The sequence below is a fragment of the Schistocerca americana genome, chromosome 1 (assembly GCF_021461395.2).
Source record: "Schistocerca americana isolate TAMUIC-IGC-003095 chromosome 1, iqSchAmer2.1, whole genome shotgun sequence".
NCBI lineage: Eukaryota > Metazoa > Arthropoda > Insecta > Orthoptera > Acrididae > Schistocerca > Schistocerca americana.
The window spans coordinates 858,771,876-858,791,843 of NC_060119.1; the positions used below are offsets into that span (position 1 = coordinate 858,771,876).

Genomic DNA, 19,968 nt, shown 5'->3' on the forward strand with positions numbered 1-19,968 from the left:
CGTCCGATTGAGTGGAAATGGATTGCCTCGTGAGCAAACTGATCAGCTGCAATACACTATTGATATGAAATAAATTTGCTATCCTATGCTTTAAATGTTAATAGAGTGAGTGTTAAATAAGTACATACACTAGCAACATAATTGAGTAACACAATGGCAGACGTGAAACATTATTTATAGCTCAGCATAAATACACTTCGACGAAGTACATAAGTGCAGATGTGGAACTGACACAGCAGCAGAGGACCAATAAGTGGATTTAGTAGTCAACTATACGTAGTGTGTTTTGAACACTCAGAACTGTACTATTACCACAAGTTACTCACGTGTACAAAGAAGCTGAGAAGACAACTACTAATCAAATATACTCATACTATCTCTAAGAATAAGCTAATCGAAGATGAGTCAGCTAAGTAAATAAAATACAGATTTATCAGGAATGTACCGAGCATTGGTTCAGTGTTCCGGCCCAGAAATAATAAATTGAAATTGAATAGAATTTATGATTGTATGCCTTGAGCATAAATTTTCTCTAGTACGTGACTAACGGCGTTTTGAGCTATTTGTTTACCGATTTTATGACAGTTAAGTAACCGTGAGAGTAAAATTGAAAAAGTTCTGTTGACTTAGTTACAGCAACATATTGAAGGATAAAATGTATATATCCCTATTTCATTGTGACCCACCCTTAGATAATAAGTGAACAGAGTCTGAGGCACTCTTTTTGTTTGTTCTACAGGACAAACCAGATAATGGCAGCCTGGTAGCTGCATGAAAGCGTGGAGTGACTTGGACACAACTCACAGTGACCCCTCCCCTTTCCCCGTGTAATTTAGAGTGAACGTGAAGGACGCACACCATAGCAACTTCCCCTTCTCTACCCTTGTGAATGAAAGTGTTTAACGCAAGCCAAAGCGGCTACAACCAGGTGTGTAAAAATGAAATTGTCATGGGTTGTGAAATTCTCTTTCAGGCTTAGAAAAGACTGCTAAGATACAATCGCCTGTTTATGTATCATGAATAACTGTGTTATTTTCTTTGAATTTGTGTATGTAAAAAAGTATTTAATGGATTTAAGATTTCCATAATTTTACATATTTTATGTATTTGGTTGTCTAAGGCAATATGTATGCCAAAGCGTTTCATTGACTTTGCTTAAATTTTGAGAGATAATATTGCTTAAGAGGCAGTGAACATGCCAGTAATTTAAATAATTAAAGTAGGTAATCAGTTTTCCATTTAATATTTCTATATGTTTACATTTCAATTTTAAATTTTCATAGGGAGTTAAGCTGTACTCTTGCTTCCCTTTTTGTAATTAAATTTTTTTTCATTCATTAACATTCAAAAAGAAAATTTAAGTAGAGGGTGATGTAGGGAAGCAGCCTACTCACGCCTTATAACATTCTCATCAGTCTTTCCACTGTGTGCCAGCCTAGCTCTAATGTCATAAATGTTGCGCAATACTTTAAAAATTAAGTCACTAACCTGAAACGTTTCTAGCATGTCAGGAGTAATACTAAATCAATATATGTTAAATATCAGTTCGATAACTTTAACCATTTTCGAAATTTGGATGTTTTTCTGTAAAAATCATTGGCGCAACAGAAAAGAGCTAGAAAATTAAAAATTTGTATTTAGATTCCTTTTTCATAATAATTTAATAGAAACAGTACTTTGGACCTCACAAATTAAAATTTTAGTGGAAATTCATGATTTTCTGGGTTTTGTCTTAAAAAGTAAGGAAGCAAGATAGATTAAGTAGGCTAATAAATAAGGCTAGGATGTTTATATTTAAGTAGAATGGAGATCCGCTATAATCATAAAGATGTGAAAAATTTCAATTGAATAACTATAAAACTATAGCGATAGCGTATCTCCAAAGGGCAAGTTCAGAGCTCGTCTACTGCGTGTAGTGTAATTAAATTAATTCTCTCGCCCAAAATATTTTACTTATTTTACTTACCTGTGTGCTGAATGCACATTTAAATTAAGAGCTTCATCGGCCATCAGAAAAAGAAGCTATGATTTATTCAATGACTTAAAGTGGTGCATTACTAGCCCAGCAGCTCGTTGGGAGAGCCGATTTGATCAGGCGTTCCCTTAGCTGTCCGCACCGTGGCTTTATATATAAGAACGCTGCGCGAGGAAGCAAGGCCCCAGTTCTCTCCAGACGCTGAATAGCACACCATCTGTGTCGGGAGTCGCGTCGCGTCGGTATCATTGCTATAAACAGCCTCGGATGCCGTATTAAGTTACTCGGGATACGCGTAACCATGAAATCGTTTTCGAGTGAAGTGTAAATTCTGGGATGACTTTAATGATATATCTTCAGTTTGCGAACGTCGTATTTTCACGTGCCGCCGCGGGACAGACATTATACCATTATTTAGCGTGGCGTTTGATGAACATTATCATCAAATTATGGCGAGCATTCATTTAAACATTTAATTTGAACAGTTATAGTTGTATCAGCGCATTAGACTCTGAACTGTTCTGGTAGTTGGATTGTGTGCATTCTTTTTTTTTTTTTTTCATCTGTGACTTTCAGAATATATCGAACGTTTTTTCACGATCGTTTTTGATTATGAATCCCAGACAATCTCCTAATTCCTCAGACCTATAAGCTGTAGCTATAAGTGTATTTCTCAGATGAAGTGGGCACTAGGAATTCTAATTACAGGCTTCACGTTTTGCTAATCACTTTCTGGTTGCCAATATTGTAGTTAGAGAGCCAGTGTTGAGAACTGCAAAAGACAGCATAAATAATAGGAACATTTATATAACAATTAATTCCACCTGCCTCCCCACATATGGTTAAACGGCAGGGAAAAGCATCTTTTCTTTTCTACATAACATTCTACGTTTAAACAACAGAATAAATTCCAACCGCCGCCCCACAACACTTCACCCAAATCTAACATCATCTGGAAGATGTAGTACAGAAATGGTGACGTTCATCGTTACCGAAGGAATATACAAGAGACTAACTGATCGTTCTGAAGAGAATTCGAAACTGCATTGAAACTGGAGGTTGAATTCAATTTTGAGTTTATTCATTAGTCTTCGCTCACTACCTTGTTTGGGTTATTTTCTAATAGCTGAACTCTATTTCCAATAAAAATTGGACGTATGTTATGTGGTATGTTGTGTTCGAATTATTCTATACTTCCACATCCTAAAAGTTTACTATTGCTCCTAAATATGAGGGAGATTTATGTGCTGAAGTCATGCGACGTCCTCCCCTCGGTATTTTACTAATGAACATTTCTGTGTTGCATACACATCTCTTGTCGCCTCTGCCCCTACAGTTGTATTGAACATCACCTTAATGTCCCCAGGCTTACCAAAGGAATCCGTGACGAAACATATGGCTCTTCTTCTCCATGTTCTCTATTAATGCTGCCTGTAACGGATCCAGACTGACAGTTGTATTAATGTGGAGTACCATCACAACAAGAGTTTTGTAAGTCTCATAAATAGATGATTTACAATTCTTTAGGATGTAGGTAGCTTTCTGGGGTCGCTTCACTGTGCACCTGGGCTTCTAATGTGAAAATCACGCAAATTAGCAGAAGCAGAATGACTGACAAAGGGTTATAAACCGAAGTTCGTCATCATACTGGCATAATATTGTAAGATACGCGAAGTAAGTAATAATGAAAGCATCGGAGAATGAATGTGTAGAGGAAAATGTACAACGATCATATCAGTAAATTCTGCCAGCAGTTCCAATGACAGCACAGATGACAGTGAAAGTGATTGAGATATACGTGGCATGCATACGTCAATGGTATAATGTGACACCAGGAATTCAGTTTCGTTCACCTCTCACATTTTTTTGTGCTTATTTATATTATTACTTCTTTTGTACATGTTTGTTACTGAACGTTGCTTTTAGTGCTGTTGTTCGCTTATAACGTGTATTACGGTATCTTAAGGCATCACCGTCTCTACTCCACCATTACCTACAAAAATGCTGGGAACAATCGCTTGGTGGGCTACTTGTCTATTTTGTTTGGAAATAAATAGATAGTGGTATTCAAAAAAAGGGTGAATCATTGCAGTGTATATTAAAGCTCAGTTTAATTTATGCTCGGACCCACGATGATTCAATTCTGCATTTTATGGATACTTAGCTTGCATTTATCGCGAATCTCTTGCCCAACGTAAAGTCTCGAGCGACTAGAAAAAAGCGCAGGTGACGCCCGTATATAAGAAGGGTAGAAGGACGGATCCTCAAAATTACAGACCAATATCCTTAACATCGGTTTGTTGCAGGATTCTCGAACATATTCTCAGTTCGAATATAATGAATTTCCTTGAGACAGGGAAGTTGCTGTCCATGCATCAGCACGGCATTAGAAAGTATCGCTCCTGCGAAACGCAACTCGCCCTTTTTTCATATGATATCTTGCGAGCCATGGATGAAGGGTATCAGACGGATGTCATATTCCTTGACTTCCGGAAAGCGTTTGACTCGGTGCCCCACTGCAGACTCCTAACTAAGGTACGAGCATATGGGATTGGTTCCCAAGTATGTGAGTGGCTCGAAGACTTCTTAAGTAATAGAACCCAGTACGTTGTCCTCGATGGTGAGTGTTCATCGGAGGCGAGGGTATCATCTGGAGCGCCCCAGGGAAGTGTCGTAGGTCCGCTGTTGTTTTCTATCTACATAAATGATCTTGTGGATAGGGTGGATAGCAATGTGCGGCTGTTTGCTGATGATGCTGTGGGGTACGGAAAGGTGTCGTCGTTGAGTGACTGTAGGAGGATACAAGATCACTTGGACAGGATTTGTGATTGGTGTAAAGAATGGCAGCTTACTCTAAATATAGATAAATGTAAATTAATGCAGATGAATAGGACAAAGAATCCCGTAATGTTTGAATACTCCATTAGTAGTGTAGCGCTTGACACAGTCACGTCGATCAAATATTTGGGCGTAACACTGCAAAGCGATATGAAGTGGAACAAGCATGTAATGGCAGTTGTGGGGAAGGAGGATGGTAACCTTCAGTTCATTGGTAGAATTTTGGAAAGATGTGGTTCATCTGTAAGGGAGACCGCTTATAAAACACTAATACGACCTATTCTTGAGTACTGCTCGAACGTTTGGGATCCCCATCAGGTCGGATTGAGGGAGGACATAGAAGCAATTCAGAGGCGGACTGCTAGATTTGTTATTGGTAGGTTTGATCATCACGCGAGTTTTACGGAAATGCTTCAGGACCTCGGGTGGGAGTCTCTAGAGGAAAGGAGGCGTTCTTTTCGTGAATCGCTACTGAGGAAATTTAGAGAACCAGCATTTGAGGCTGACTGCAGTACAATTTTACTGCCACCAACTTACATTTCGCGGAAAGACCACCAAGATAAGATAAGAGAGCTTAGAGCTGGTACAGAGGCATATAGGCGGTCGTTTTTCCCTCGTTTTGTTTGGGAGTGGAACAGGGAGAAAAGATGCTAGTTGTGGTACGAAGTACCCTCCGCCACGAGCCGTATGGTGGGTTGCGGAGTATGTATGTAGATGTAGATGAAGTGCAAGTTGGAGAGTGAATACGTATTTTATTTTTCTCTTGAGTCGTGTTGCCTTTTTCCGTTTATCGAGTGATTTATATTTGGTTGGACTTTAGTACTGGAAAATGATGAAGATTTGAGTGAATTTAGCGTTATCATATTTTACATATCCAGGTGGTACGGTATCTTCTAAAATTTTCATACCCACCGTCAGAGATATCGTTCCGAGAATATAGGATCGTAACTTCCTCTAATTGTTGATTAAGTTAAAAATGGTTGAAATGGCTCTGAGCACCATGGGACTTAATATCTGAGGTCATCAGTCCCCTAGAACTTAGAACTACTTAAACCTAACTAACCTAGGGACAGCACACACATCCATGCCCGAGGCAGGATTCGAACCTGCGACTGGAGCGGTTGCGCGCTTCCAGACTGAAGCGCCTAGAACCGCTCGGCCACACCGGCCGGCGATTAAGTTAGTTGCTTTCTGTACAAATGTTTATTTCGGAAATTATAAAAAAAATAATATTTCACTTATACAGAAAGTAAGGAATTACAATGTTTTATTGTTACATCAGAATAAATTCTGCAAGTAATGAAGACACGCAGTTGATTGTCTCCAGCTCTTGCACGATGCGGTCATCCGTTCTTCTGTGCAGCATTGTAGTGAACCCACAACTCGGATTAGAAAGGCGGTAATTTCGTCGCTGCGCGATCCGCCTGCGACTTTCCTGCTATGCCTTCAGGGCTAACGAGCCGTGCAGCAGTTGAGATTCGATGAGATGATGACAAGACAAGTGATGACGGTGCAGCCTGCGGCGTCTTAGGCCGACGGTGGTAAAGCCCTCTGTCTCCGTTGCTCATTCTCTTCTCTTACGGCCCCTCGAGTGAGGTAAGACGCAACCCTGTAACAAGCAGTCACAGTGATTCTTATATGTTACTACTGTTTTCCCGACATTCTACATGTGTCTTCAGGCACTAAACTAAATTTGTCGTCAAGGGAAATCACTTTTCCTGCTGCTCGTGATAGTTCATGTGCCTAGGTATCAGTAGGTTAAATGTGAAGGCAATGAATAACAAAGTAGGATTAAATATGTTATAAAATAAACTGTCACGAATAACGCCGAAGCTGACTTCTCCAATAATAGCTTACTACCCGACTATGTATTTGCCATATTATTTAGATATATATAGATGTATATATAAATGTATATATGCATATATCTAAGCGAGTGTTCATGTTCCCCACGTCCTCCTAAACCAGTGGATGGATTCCAAGCAAATTCGTAAACACAACACTTATTGCCTGTAAATAATTACTGTGTGGTAAGAACCGTGTGCCAACGGACTTGCCGCAGTGGTAACACCTTTTCCCGTCAGATCACCGAAGTTAAGCGCTGTCGGACTGGGTTAGCACTTGGATGGGTGGCCATCCGGTCTGCCGGCGCTGTTGGGAAGCGGGGTGCACTCGGCCCTTGTGAGGCAAACTGAGGAACTACTTGACTGAGAAGTAGCGGCTCCGGTCTCGTAAACTTACATACGGCTGGGAGAGCAGTATGCGGACCACATGCCCATTCATATCCGCATCCAGTGACGCCTTTGGGCTGAGGATGACACGGCGGCCGGTCGGTACCGTTCAGACGGAGTTAGTTAGGTAAGAACCACCTAGCTCCCATTGGGGTTGTGATGACTTTGGACATGGACAGAAAGAGGAAGGACAAGAAGACGGACTGCAACAAGAGGGGGGGGGGGGGGGGGGGGAGGGAGAAGAGAAGAAGGTGGACAGGAAAAGTTAGGATAGGGAGATGGACAGAGAGAGGATTTAGATGAGTGTAATATAAGTGAGAAGCACGTACGTGAGCGAGACAGCGTGCGAAAAGCTAGTACCTTATAAAAAAGGATGTATCTACGGTTCGCACCTCCTCCTAAACCACTGGATCGGTTTCGGCCAATCTTAATGTCTGCAAAAAAGCGCAGCTGAGGTAAGAACCACCTGCCTCCCATAGTGGTAGGGTCAGATGAAAAGGACGGAGGGTGCTATAGAAAGATAACTAAGGAAGTGTGAACCCATGACAACCAAATTTTGTATCTATACGACCTGTAAATTATTTTTATAGAAACACTGTGAGTGTAATATATCCCTACCATCCACAAATCTGGGGACCAAATGTAGTGACAAAATATAAAAATATGTAAATATTATTCCATAACAGCGCATTTTAGTATCGAATCGATAATTTTCGGAGTCACTTGACTTATTAGTGACATCTTGATGTTTCACCTCATGGGTGAGAGGGGGTGCGACGGGGTGTGGTGGGAACAAAGTCAGTGACATGTTAGCATATCTCTGTAACACCTATACAAAATTTGGTACATGTATCACTTGCACAGGAAAGAAAATTTACTGACACCCCTATGGGTACGAGTGGGAGTAAAATGGCTGACACAAAAGCTAAACTCGCGAGCGCATGGAGCAGTTTCTGCCAAATTTAGTATATAAATGATTCAGTATATGTATAAAAATACTATGGGAATAACATACCACTATACCTCTAGGGATAAGGGTTGGGATGAGATGGACTGACATATAAAAATAGTTAATTGCTGTTCTTAGTTGACTTGGAATGCCTAAAACTACGGAACGCGATTTGTCTCTTACAAGTTTTGTTCAGTGCATCAACCAGGTCGCAAGAATGAGCAGTGTAGGAAGCCAATAAATTTGTCAGGTCGAAGATCGTGCCACACGGTACAATACCTCAGACGCATTTAACTCCCACGGTGTAAAAAAAAAAAAAAAAAAAAAATCCATCAGACACTTGTCTACGTGAAATATACGTGACAGATGAATACGCTGGTTTAGTAGCTAAAAGAAAGCTTTGTGCTTCAGTAAAAATTATTACTGACAGTTGCAGATGCTGCCTGTTGAAGGAAATTATTAGTACAGCAGTACTCACAGCAGCAGGATGAGATCGACCACGAAGATTCCGACGGAGATGAAGTAGAAAGCACCAGGGAGTGTGGAGACGGTGGCCTGGTAGACTTGTCCATAAATCAGGGATCCCAGCAGCGGCGCTATCGCTTCCAGAGTCATCACCAATGCGAACACCTGACCTGCGCACGATAGACGAACACCTCGTTATTGAGAACTAAGCAGCCAGATACTCACATGAAATGGCAGTCAGTTTGCTCTTGGGCACATAACATGTATTTATTTGTCCTAACTCTTATAAAAAGTTGAAAAAATATTTTACGAGAAATTGAAATAATAAAATACATAACAAAAACCAGAAACAGGCTTACCTATCTCGTCCATCGTCACCAGCCTCACCAACATAGTTCTGGCCAGGACCCACACCATTCCACCAAAACAGCTGACAGCACCACCTGCAAATATACAACATTTTGTTTCTTCACTCAGATTTGTTATTCATAGTGACGGTGCTACTTTGGATGGAAGTACGGGAGAGCAACATAAAGCAACCAATCGAGCCTCGGCTATTTTCTTCACTGACATTTGTCCCATCGGCTGGGTTTTCCATTGTAAGAATCATTCTAATATCACATGTTCCAGAAAGTTCAATGTTATGCATGTGGGCTATGACCTCGTCTCCACAGTGCCTCGCACTGAAAAGTGAATTGCTATCTCTGGGTTGCGGTTCTTCCGCTCTTCCGCTGTGGTGACTGACCAGAGAGAGGACCGTGCTTTACCATCAGCAGCGTCATGTTATCTCATTTGTCTGTGAAATGAGACACACCGTGAGTCAACTCCCAGAAAACATACAGACTTGACGTGCTTCTCACTGAAGAACAAGGCAGTTCACATCCAAATCATGATTAGTTAGAGCAACATTGGTATTGGGAATAGGGATAAGTAAATGAAAAGGTTTTTAATTAGTTGTTATGATAAAGTCGTGATATGAAATTGGGATGATACATTAATTACAAGTTAAAATATATGTAAGGTTATTGACAATGTTTTTGAATAATACGTACACTAACAAGTATTGGCACACATGGTTTGATGCAACTCTCACGCTGGTCTATCATGTACGAACCCCTCCGTCTCTACATAACTTCTGTATCCTACATACATTTGAACATGCTATCTGTAGCCAAGCCTTGGGCTCGCTCTACTACTTACCCCCACCCCCCCACCCCCCACCCCCACCCACCCCCACGACCCACACACTATCATCAGCAATTTGACGATCCCTTGATTCCTCAGTATTTTTTCCATCATCTGATCCCTTCTTTTAGTCAAGTTGCACCACAAATTTCTTTTCCATCAATTCAGTTTAGAAGCTCTAGTAGTTTTACTTAATGAGCCACCCATTTTACCTTCATTATGTTGCAAGTGGGTCAGTTCACGTCTGTCAAGTGAGGATACGCATTCAGCAGAAAGGAGATTGCGACAGAAGACCAAAGGAAGCGAAACAAGCATTTCCGTTAGCTTGTAAGACATGTTACAAGAATCTCTCTCTCTTTCACAGGAGCGCATAGAGAAGAATTGACGCATCAGTTGACAGCCTGTTAAGTGAATATAGCAGAATAAGTAGGTTACATTCGGTCATTACGAAATTAGCCTCACGTCATACTCTCATGCCAGCTATCCAGCTCATGTGATGAGTTGACCATTGGGACCGATTACATTCCGAGTAATAGCACTCGATTCCATGACTACAATACAACAGTGAATTTACGTCCTAGGTACTCCAGCACACTCCATCAACTAGTCGAAGTTGTGCTCGATGGCCTTCACGTGTTGAACTTCATGCTGCTCGCCACCTACCATCTACGGTTGGAGAAAGTGACTGTCTTTCGACAAGAATACATCACAGGGGGCTGCCAGCACTGAACTTCAATGCGGAAACAAGCAACAGGGCCTCTCGGGGTCGACATTCCCGTTCAACATTCATGTTCTCTGGGTGCTGAAACCTAGCAGGAGTAGGAAGGAGATCAATTGACCACAGAACTACGATACAATGTCCAACGCGAATGGGTCATCAACGGTCATCGTAGAATTTGGAGAGGGGCCAATGGCACTCCAGCAGACCACTTTGCGCTGGGCAATGGTCGCGCCTGCTCGCGGCAGCTCACCACGGCCCTGGACTCACGCAACTTCACCTGGCCGTGCAACAGCGGAGTTGAATGGACAGACGTCAGCTACAATACAACACGTAGCTGATGAGCAACAGCCGAGGCTGGTGCGGAAGGGCGATGACTTGTAAACAACGAGAATAAATGATTGTTTTCTTTTTGAGTCATCAGTCTTGTGACTGGTTTGATGTGACCCGCCACGAATTCATCTCCTGCGCTAACCTTTTCATCTCAGAGAAGCAGTTGTAACCTACATCCTCAGTTATTTGCTAAATTAATTCTTATCTCTGTCTTCTCAACAGTATGTACCTTCTACAGCTCTCTCTAGTACCAAGGAAGTTATCTCCTGATGGCTCAACAGGCTCCGTCCGTTCTTCTTGTCCGTGTTTTCTATATGTTTCTTTCCTCGCCGATTCTGTGGAGAACGTCATCATTCCGTACCTTATGAATCCACCTGATTTTTAACATTCTTCTGTAGCACCATCATTCAAAGGCTTCGATGCTACTCTATTCAAATTTTCGCACAGTCTATGTTTCACAACCTACAATTCTGTGCTCCAAATAAACATTCGTAGAAATTTCTTACTCAGCTTAAGACTACTGGCTTCTCTAGGATAGTAGTCCCCTTTTCGACAGTGCTATCCTGCTTTCTTTGTCCTCCTTGCTCGATCCTCACGGATTATCTTGCTGCCTGGGTACTACAATTTCTTAACTTCGTCTACTTCGTGATTCCCAAATCTGGTGTTACGTTTCTCGCTGTCCTCCTCTATTAGTTTTCATTATTTTCGTCTTCCTTTGATTTTACTGTAATAACTTCTTACAAGGGAACCTCCCCATCGCACCCCCCTCAGATTTAGTTATAAGTTGGCATAGTGAATAGGCCTTGAAAAACTGAACACAGATCAATCGAGAAAACAGGAAGAAGTTCCGTGGAACTATGAAAAAAAAAAAAAAATAAACAAAATATACAAAGTGAGTAGTTCATGCGCAAGATAGGCAACACAAGGACAGTATAAGCTCAGGAGCGCTGTGGTCCCGTTGTTAGCGTAAGCGGCTGTGGAGCGAGAGGTCCTTGGTTCAAGTCTTCCCTCGAGTGAAAAGTTTAATTTTTTGGTTTCAGACAATTATTATCTGTCCGTCAGTCCGTCCGATGCGACTGTGAAACTGTTGCATTTGTTTGTTGCAGTTTATGTGACAAACTCTTATCTTTTCGTCACTTTTTTGGGAGTGATTATCACATCCACTAGAAAACCTAAATCGGGCAAGGTAGAAGAATCTTTTTACCCATTCGCCAAGTGTACAAGTTAGGTGGGTCGACAACATATTCCTGTCATGTGACGCACATGCCGTCACCAGTGTCGTATAGAATATATCAGACGTGTTTTCCTGTGGTGAAGGAATCGGTTGACCCATGACCTTGCGATCAAATGTTTTCGGTTCCCATTGGAGAGGCACGTCCTTTCGTCTACTAATCGTACGGTTTTGCGCTGCGGTCGCAAAACACAGACACTAAACCTATAACAGTGAACAGAGACGTCAATGAACGAACAGACAGATCATAACTTTGCGAAAATAAAGAAAGTAAATTTTTCACCCGAGGTAAGACTTGAACCACGAACGTCTCATTCCGCCGCTGTTCACGCTAACCACGGGACCACGGCGCTCATGAGCCCAGACGCTCATTGATGTTGCTTATCTTCCGCATGGACTACTCAGTTTGAATATTTTGCTTATTTTTTTCATAGTTCCACACAACTTCTTCCTGTTTTCTCCATTGATCTGTGTTCAGTTTTTCAAGGCCTATCCACTGTGTCAACTTATAACTAAATCTGAGGGGGGTGCGATAGGGAGGTTCCCTTGTTAGTAGCGTCGTTGGCGCTTCACAGGTTCCAAACAGATATCCTGACTTCACACAGAGGTGTCTCCTCTAGGCCTTCTGTATTTAGACTTATACTCTACGTTTTTGGTAATGCTGCCTATACGAAGAAAAACGACGCAGGAAACTGAAAGGTATTTCACCTTTGAAACAACAGTCGTTAAACATAGGTGACATCACACATGGCAGTTATATGTCATTAGATCCCAGAAAATCCTCGTTATAATGTGTTAAGAGTTATCGGATATTAACGGTGCATTAAAGGAGAGAACTAGAGGCCAGTACCCTTACGATAGGAGCAAGCTGTCATCCGTTTACTCACCTATATACATAAACCTCCAGTCTGGAGCTATGGCGTACAGGATGGTGCCGACGATCTTGCAGCCGAAAGTAATGACAGCTATCCACGCGTCCTGCAGTCGCAGCCAGCGCACGAACACCAGGACGCCAATCAGGGTGCCTGCAAAGCACGTCTCCTCAGGTCATTGTCTTCTCTCTCACTGTCACTAAGCATCTAATCTGGGGTCTCTCCTGGTATCTAATGTCGCCGAATCGACTCCCCACCCGTATTCTGTTGCAAGCCAGTTCTGAGTCATGTGATTAAGAACAAAATTACAGACACTAATCAACGTTTACGATTTTTGTCTTCCCTTCATATGGGAGAGTGTATGATAAAATCTTTTCCGTTCCAAATCAATCACAATTATTGCTTGTACGTACTGCAATAGCAAAAATGCGTGAAAATGCTGCTATTTCCCTTGACATTTAGATTTGAATATTAACCGTCGCCGTATTCTGTTCTGCGAATCGATTCTAAATATTTCATAACGAAAAAGTGTAATACTGAGATTGCATTGACAAGTGTCATATATCGGGCTCATGTGTACTGTTACCTACACAGGTGTCCAGATTTTGAAGAAGATGAGAAGAGTAAAAGCGAACTGGAATTTTCGAAAACTGGAGTACGGTCTTCCCCCCTTCTCATCGTGTCATGTTTTATAGTGCATTATGTTAATCCCATTACACGGAGTGTCTCGGGAAGAATGGTCAGTATTCAGGGATATGTCAGGAAGGTTCAAATGACGCAAAAAAGGATATTGCGAGTCAGGGCTTGGCCATAGCCTAGTGGATGTTTCCAGAATGAAATTTTCACTGTACTGCGCAACGTGCGCAGATATGAAAATTTGTGGATAGATTAAAACTGTGTACAGGACCGAACTGGGCCTCGGGAGCTTTACCTTTAGCGTGCACGCGCTCTCGACTGCGCTACCGAAGCACACCACACTGTTTTACTTCTGATAGTATCTCATCTCTCATCCTTAAACTGCAGCGAAACTTGCAAGACTAGTACTCCTGGAAAAAAGAATGACGCTGTGACAGTTTTAATCTGCCAGGAATTTTAGTTTCAGCGTACACTCCACTGCATAGTGAAAATTTCATTCTGGAAACATCCCCCAGGCTGTGGGCGAGCCATGTCCCCTCAATGTCCTTTCTTCCATGAGTGCTAGTCTTGCAAGTATCGCAGGAGATATTGTGTGAACTTTTCAGATGCGGTACTGGCGGAAGTAAAGATGTAAGAACGGGTCATGAGTCGTGTTTGAACACTCAGTCGGTAAACCGCTTGACAGCTAACACCAAAGGTCCCGAACTCGAGACTCGGTCCGCCACACAGTTTTAATCTGCTAGGATGTTTCACAAGTAACCTTGTCACTACTGAAGCTACAACTCATGTTCGATATGCTATTTTCATAAACTGTGCTAGAAAGACAGTAATATCCAAATAATAAGATACTGCTGAAGTTCAGTAAAGACACGAAATGTCAATTAGTTTTTAGTAATTTACTTAACCACAAGGGTTCGACATACTGTCGTTGGCTGCAATGTCCCAAGTTTTTGCTCCCGTCTTAGATCCTATAGGCTTACAGTCTACAGCAAAGCGAATCATAGTAAAACTACTTAAGGTACAGTGCAAATAGAAACGTGTAAACCAAATAAAATGTTAAAGGTTTTAAATGGAGATGAATAGTTATCATGAAACGACTTACCTAGGGCAGTGGTTCCGTTATTGTAAAAACCGTACAGCTGCGTGTCTGCTGGTCCCCACTTCAATATGTCGTTATAGAGATTGTAAGAGGGAACTGATTCACCTGCAAAACAAACAGCAAGTAGGGATTAGAGGCAGGAGAGATTTCGTGAACAGTTAGACTACAAAATGCGTCACACTCCTGCCGTGAACAGGACAACTCTACCACTGTCGAGGAGGAAGACAACAGTGAGCGGGCTCTTTGTTCCGTGGCCAGCGCAGATGCCCGCCAACGTGAAAGCAGCTAATTCAGTCGCAACCGTCGCACTACAGGCTAGAGTGTTACTGTCGTATAGGACTTGCTCTGCCCAACAAAAAAAGCTATAAACTGAGCATATATCCAGTGCTGGCCATTAAAACTGGTATACGGCGAGGACATAATGCAAATGATTAACATTTCGGCTGGATCGCAGAAAGTAGGTAGGAATAACGGCACCCAGTTTTCTGTACGAGGAAAGATTATGCAATAGATATGTAATTCAGATATCACATATAAATATTGTTTGTGGGAAGACCGTGTTGTCTTTTGTGAAAGGTGGAGAATCGGGTGTATCGAGACTGCAAGCTACCTTCCCACAATACGGTTGCTAGCATTGGTCGTGACTCTATGACTGTTGTGCTAATACTGAATCGACGGTTGCAGTAGAGCTACACTCAGCTCCATCCATGGCCTAAGGGTCCTACACGACTAGCGCCCGAAAGGACAGGCATTGTTCTCTCGGCCATGCGCGACCATACAGTCGGTCGAGTACCCTGAGTCAGGCAGGAAATGGGCTCGTTTGCAGCGACAGCAGTCTCCAGAAGTCCGGAGCTACCGGCGAGGACTGCCATCACTGAGACAGCTGTTGCAGCTTCCAATGGCGCAGCAGCAGACAGAGTCGCGCCCAAAGACAGCAGTGGACTCAGGAGGCCCACAACATCATCTTTTCGGAAGCCTACCAGTTCTGCGTACAGCAACACAATGGACGTATCAGTGTGTCGAGGCTCTGATGAAAACCGATGTCACCACACTACATTAGTCGTCATCGTAATGTTTCAGCAAAGGGCGTGACGGAATGTCGAGCCAATAAGTACACCACACGATCATCACTCGTTCGCATAGTATTTAATGAACACAGCAGATGCGCTGTTTCTTACGTTTTAAGGCCAGTATCTGTGAGCTGACTTCGAGACCTGTGTGACGCCATCCTTCAATAACATAAAGCAAATACCCGGGTCTGTGATCCAAGCTCTGTTTGACTCGATACCCAGTCGGACGACTGCTGTTTTTGCTGTCAGCTCTGCACCCTCTGTACCCCAAATCACCTAGAAATGTAATATTTTTTCCTCTTCTGTTCGGTATAAGCACAATAAGTAAAATTTCGTTATTTATCATCTTTTGTGGTGTTGCAATTTTGAAGGTTAGCAGGGAACGCTAAGATCATTTCTTTGAGCAACATTTAGTTAATGGCTGTATTACAGGGATACCGAGCGAGCGTTTAACACATCTGTGAATAGGTTAAGTGCTTACCCATTAAGGAGAGCATGCCGCTGATGACGACAAAGATGACGATGAAGATGGTGGCCCGGCCGTTATGTGGCCGCTTCTTGAGGCACGTCCTGAGCGCGTCGCGCACCAGCTGCGGCCGGAAGATCCCCTTGCAGCAGCCACAGCTCTCCTGAGGGCAGCAGACATACGAACGTTTCTTTAGAAGTATTCGTCCTGACACGCCCTTCAACAGCCACACCTCAATCGAGCGAATGATCCACACTGAGGTGACAAATGTCATGGGATAGAGATGTACACATATACAGATGGTGGTAGTATCGCGATCACATTGCATAAAAGAGCAGTGCAATGTCGGGGCTGTCATTTGTAGTCACGTGATCCACTTGAAAAGGTTTTCGACGATCGCAATTTGTTTGAAGAAGATTCTGGACAAATCGAGTGAATGATTTGGCCACCCAGATTACTCGACGTGAGTCCCATCGAACATTTATGGGACGTAATCAGGAGGTCAGTTCGTGAAAAAAATCCTGCCCAGCAACCCTTTCTTGCAATTACGGACCGCTATGGAGACAGCATGGCTCAATTTTTCTACAGAACTATTGAGTCCATGACATACCGAGTTGCTGCACTACGACAGGCAAAAGGAGTCTGATACGATGTAAGGAAGTCCCCAGTACCTTTCATCACCTCAGTGTAAACTGTGAAAAAAGATTTTGTATCAGTCTCACAACGGGCGAAATTCTTTTCTAATACTATAAGGCAGAAAGGTGGAAGGAGTATATAGAGGGTTATACAAGGTCGATGTTCTTGAGGACAATAGTATGGAAATGGAAGAGGATGTAGATGAAGAAGATGAAATGGGAGATATGATATTGCGTGAAGAGTTTGACAGAGCACCGAAAGACCTAAGTAGAAACAAGGCCCCGGGAGTAGACAACATTCCATTAGAACTACTGATAGCCTTGGGAGAGACAGCCCTGACAAAACTCTACCATATGGTGAGCAAGATGTATGAGACAGGCGGAATAGCCTCAGACTTCAAGAAGAATATAATAATTCCAAACCCAAAGAGAGGAAGTGTTGACAAGTGTGAAAATTACCGAAATATCAGTTTAAGCCACGGCTACAAAATACTAACACGAATTCTTTTTACAGACGAATGGAAAAACTGGTAGAAGCCGACCTCGGGGAAGATCAGTTTGGGTTCCGTAGAAATGTTGGAACACTTGAGGCCATACTGACACACGACTTATCTTAGAAGAAAGATTAAGGAAAGGCAAACCTACGTTTCTAGCATTTGTAGACTTACAGAAAGTTTTTGACAACGTTGACTGGAATACTCTCTTTCAAATTCTGAAGGTGGCAGGGGGTAAAATACAGGGAGCGAAAGGCTATTTGCAATTTGTACAGAAACCAGATGGCAGTTACAAGAGTCGAGGGGCATGAAAGGGAAGCAGTGATTGGGAAGGAAGTGAGACAGGGTTGTAGCGTATCCCCGATGTTATTCAATCTGTATATTGAGCAAGCAGTAAAGGAAACGAAAGAAAAGTTCGGAGTAGGAATTAAAATCCATGGAGAAGAAATAAAAATTTTGAGGTTCGCCGATTACATTGTAATTCTGTCAGAGACAGCAAAGGACCTGGAAGAGTAGCTGAACGGAATAGACAGTGTCTTGAAAGGAGGATATAAAATGAACATCAACAAAAGCAAAACGAGGATAATGGAATGTAGTCAAATTAAATCGGGTGATGCGGAGGAAATTACATTAGGAAATGAGACACTTAAAGTAGTAAAGGAGTTTTGCTATTTAGGGAGTAAAATAACTGATGATGGTCGAAGTAGAGAGGATATAAAATGTAGACTGGCAATGGCAAGGAAATCGTTTCTGAAGAAGAGAAATTTGTTAACGTCGAGTATAGATTTAAGTGTCAGGAAGTCGTTTCTGAAAGTATTTGTATGGAGTGTAGCCATGTATGGAAGTGAAACGTGGTCGATAAATAGTTTAAACAAGAAGGGAATAGAAGCTTTCGAAATGTGGTGCTACAGAAGAATGCTGAAGATTAGATGGGTGGATCACATAAGTAATGCGGAGGTATTGAATAGAATTGGGGAGAAGAGAAGTTTGTTGCACAACTTGGCTAGAAGAAGGGATCGGTTGGTAGGACATAGTCTGAGGTATAAAGGGATGACCAATTTGTTATTGAAGGGCAGAGTGGAAGGTAAAAATCGTAGAGGGAGACCAAGAGATGAATTCACTAAACAGATTTGGAAGGATGTAGGTTGCAGTAGTTACTTGGAGATGAAGCTTGCACTGGATAAAGTAGCATGGAAAGCTGCATCAAACCAATCTCTGGACTGAAGACCGCAACAACAACATTTTCGTTACTAATCTTTTGACCTCAGGAACTTACTCCATACAGCCAAGTGTATAACAGATACAAAAGTAAACTTGCCTTCTCAGAGTAGTTCTGAGAGTACGCTGTATCTCCAATACAGCCCGAAATTCGTTCCCAGATACGAGTGTGTTTGAAAACTTCTTTGAGCTTGGTTTTTGACTGAGCGAGGTAGTGCCAATTATAATAATTCTAATAATAATAATAATAATAACATGGTTATTAAATTAAACATGCAGGTATTCTGATTTGGTATCCTTGTGGATACTTAGGCATCAATATTGTAGCTTTCTAGGGTGTAGAATAAGATGTGTTGCAATTGAAGGGGATTTAATTAACGTAAGACCGATTTCGGCTGTGAACCCATCTTGAGGTGACTATACATTCAGTGTTGGTGTTTAATATACCTGAAATATCCAAATTGTAATTGCACAGTTGTCTCATTTTTTACAAAAAACATTTCGATTTTCACACTTCAACTTCACATTTGTCACCGTAGTAATTATTTGAACTGCCATGTCCACATCAAACTTTGGATGTGGCGAGTTCATGGAATGTGGAACATGAAAATGAATGTATAATCACCTGAAGATGTGTGCAATCCCGAAACTCGTTGTCCCCTAAATAAAGCACCTTCAGTTGTGACCGGTACTGCATCTTATTCTACACCATATAAAGGGACAGTAACGAAGTACAACAGCCTCCATTATGAATTAAATTAACTTCAGTTCTACAATGTAACAGGAATGAAGAGTTGCACATATTTACCATAATGCTCGAATAAGCAGATTTTTATGGAATATTCAGCAAGTAGACTACTTTTTTATTCAAGAATGTGACCTCCTACCACGTTACAGTGTGTGTGTACTCTCATAATTGTATAGTAACACTTTCGTTTTCCTGTTATCTCTCTAAAATAATTTCAGGCAAAATTGCTTACAAATCGTCTTGTAAATCATCACGCTGGCCAGTTGTTGTGGATCATCCTTTCTGCAGGCAGGTATGTCTCATTCCATTGTAGGACAGTGAGCTGTGGAGTTCTGAGAACCCACAAGCTTGTTTTTCGTTAATGGTGTGTCCTCTGCAGCTATAGTTTCAGATCGCCCCTCAAGAGCGAATGCCGTGTAAGCAAATTGCACAACGGAATTCAACGAGCGTGGTACATTATGGGAGGGCCCTAAGCACTATATCCTTTGTGGGTCCCGTCTAACTTGCTATTAATTCTTCCGGAGGATGGGGGTTGCTTCATTAACTATGTAACGTAAATCAAGGAACTCAATATATTCATGATTTACTTTGTAAATGGCATAGCAAAACCTCGAACTAGTCTAGCATTCATTACAAACAGTTCACTGAAATCAAGTAGTGCATAGGTGATCAAAATTGTTTGCTATACCTAGTTGTTGGCAAGGATCTGATCGGGATGAGAGTAATAAACTGACCAAGCAGCTTTTCTATCATCGGTATCGTGAAGTCAAGCATAATACCAGGGGAAAGTGAGCGAGTTAACGCA

At 42.0% G+C, this 19,968-nt stretch overlaps 1 protein-coding gene across 4 annotated transcripts in view; it reads right to left on the reverse strand.

The window, feature by feature from the left end:
- Positions 1-6,045: 6,045 nt before the first annotated feature.
- Positions 6,046-19,968, reverse strand: part of LOC124546908 (proton-coupled folate transporter-like) — a 516,873-nt gene continuing 502,950 nt past the window's right edge. For all 4 annotated transcript variants that reach the window (XM_047125073.1, XM_047125072.1, XM_047125071.1 and 1 more), the window contains 6 exons: positions 16,084-16,231; positions 14,536-14,637; positions 12,813-12,950; positions 8,818-8,901; positions 8,472-8,628; positions 6,046-6,422 (listed from right to left, as the gene is read on the reverse strand). In XM_047125073.1, the coding sequence (XP_046981029.1) occupies positions 6,341-6,422; positions 8,472-8,628; positions 8,818-8,901; positions 12,813-12,950; positions 14,536-14,637; positions 16,084-16,231 (711 nt within the window). In that variant the 3' untranslated portion in view covers positions 6,046-6,340. The remainder of the gene's footprint in view (positions 6,423-8,471; positions 8,629-8,817; positions 8,902-12,812; positions 12,951-14,535; positions 14,638-16,083; positions 16,232-19,968) is intronic.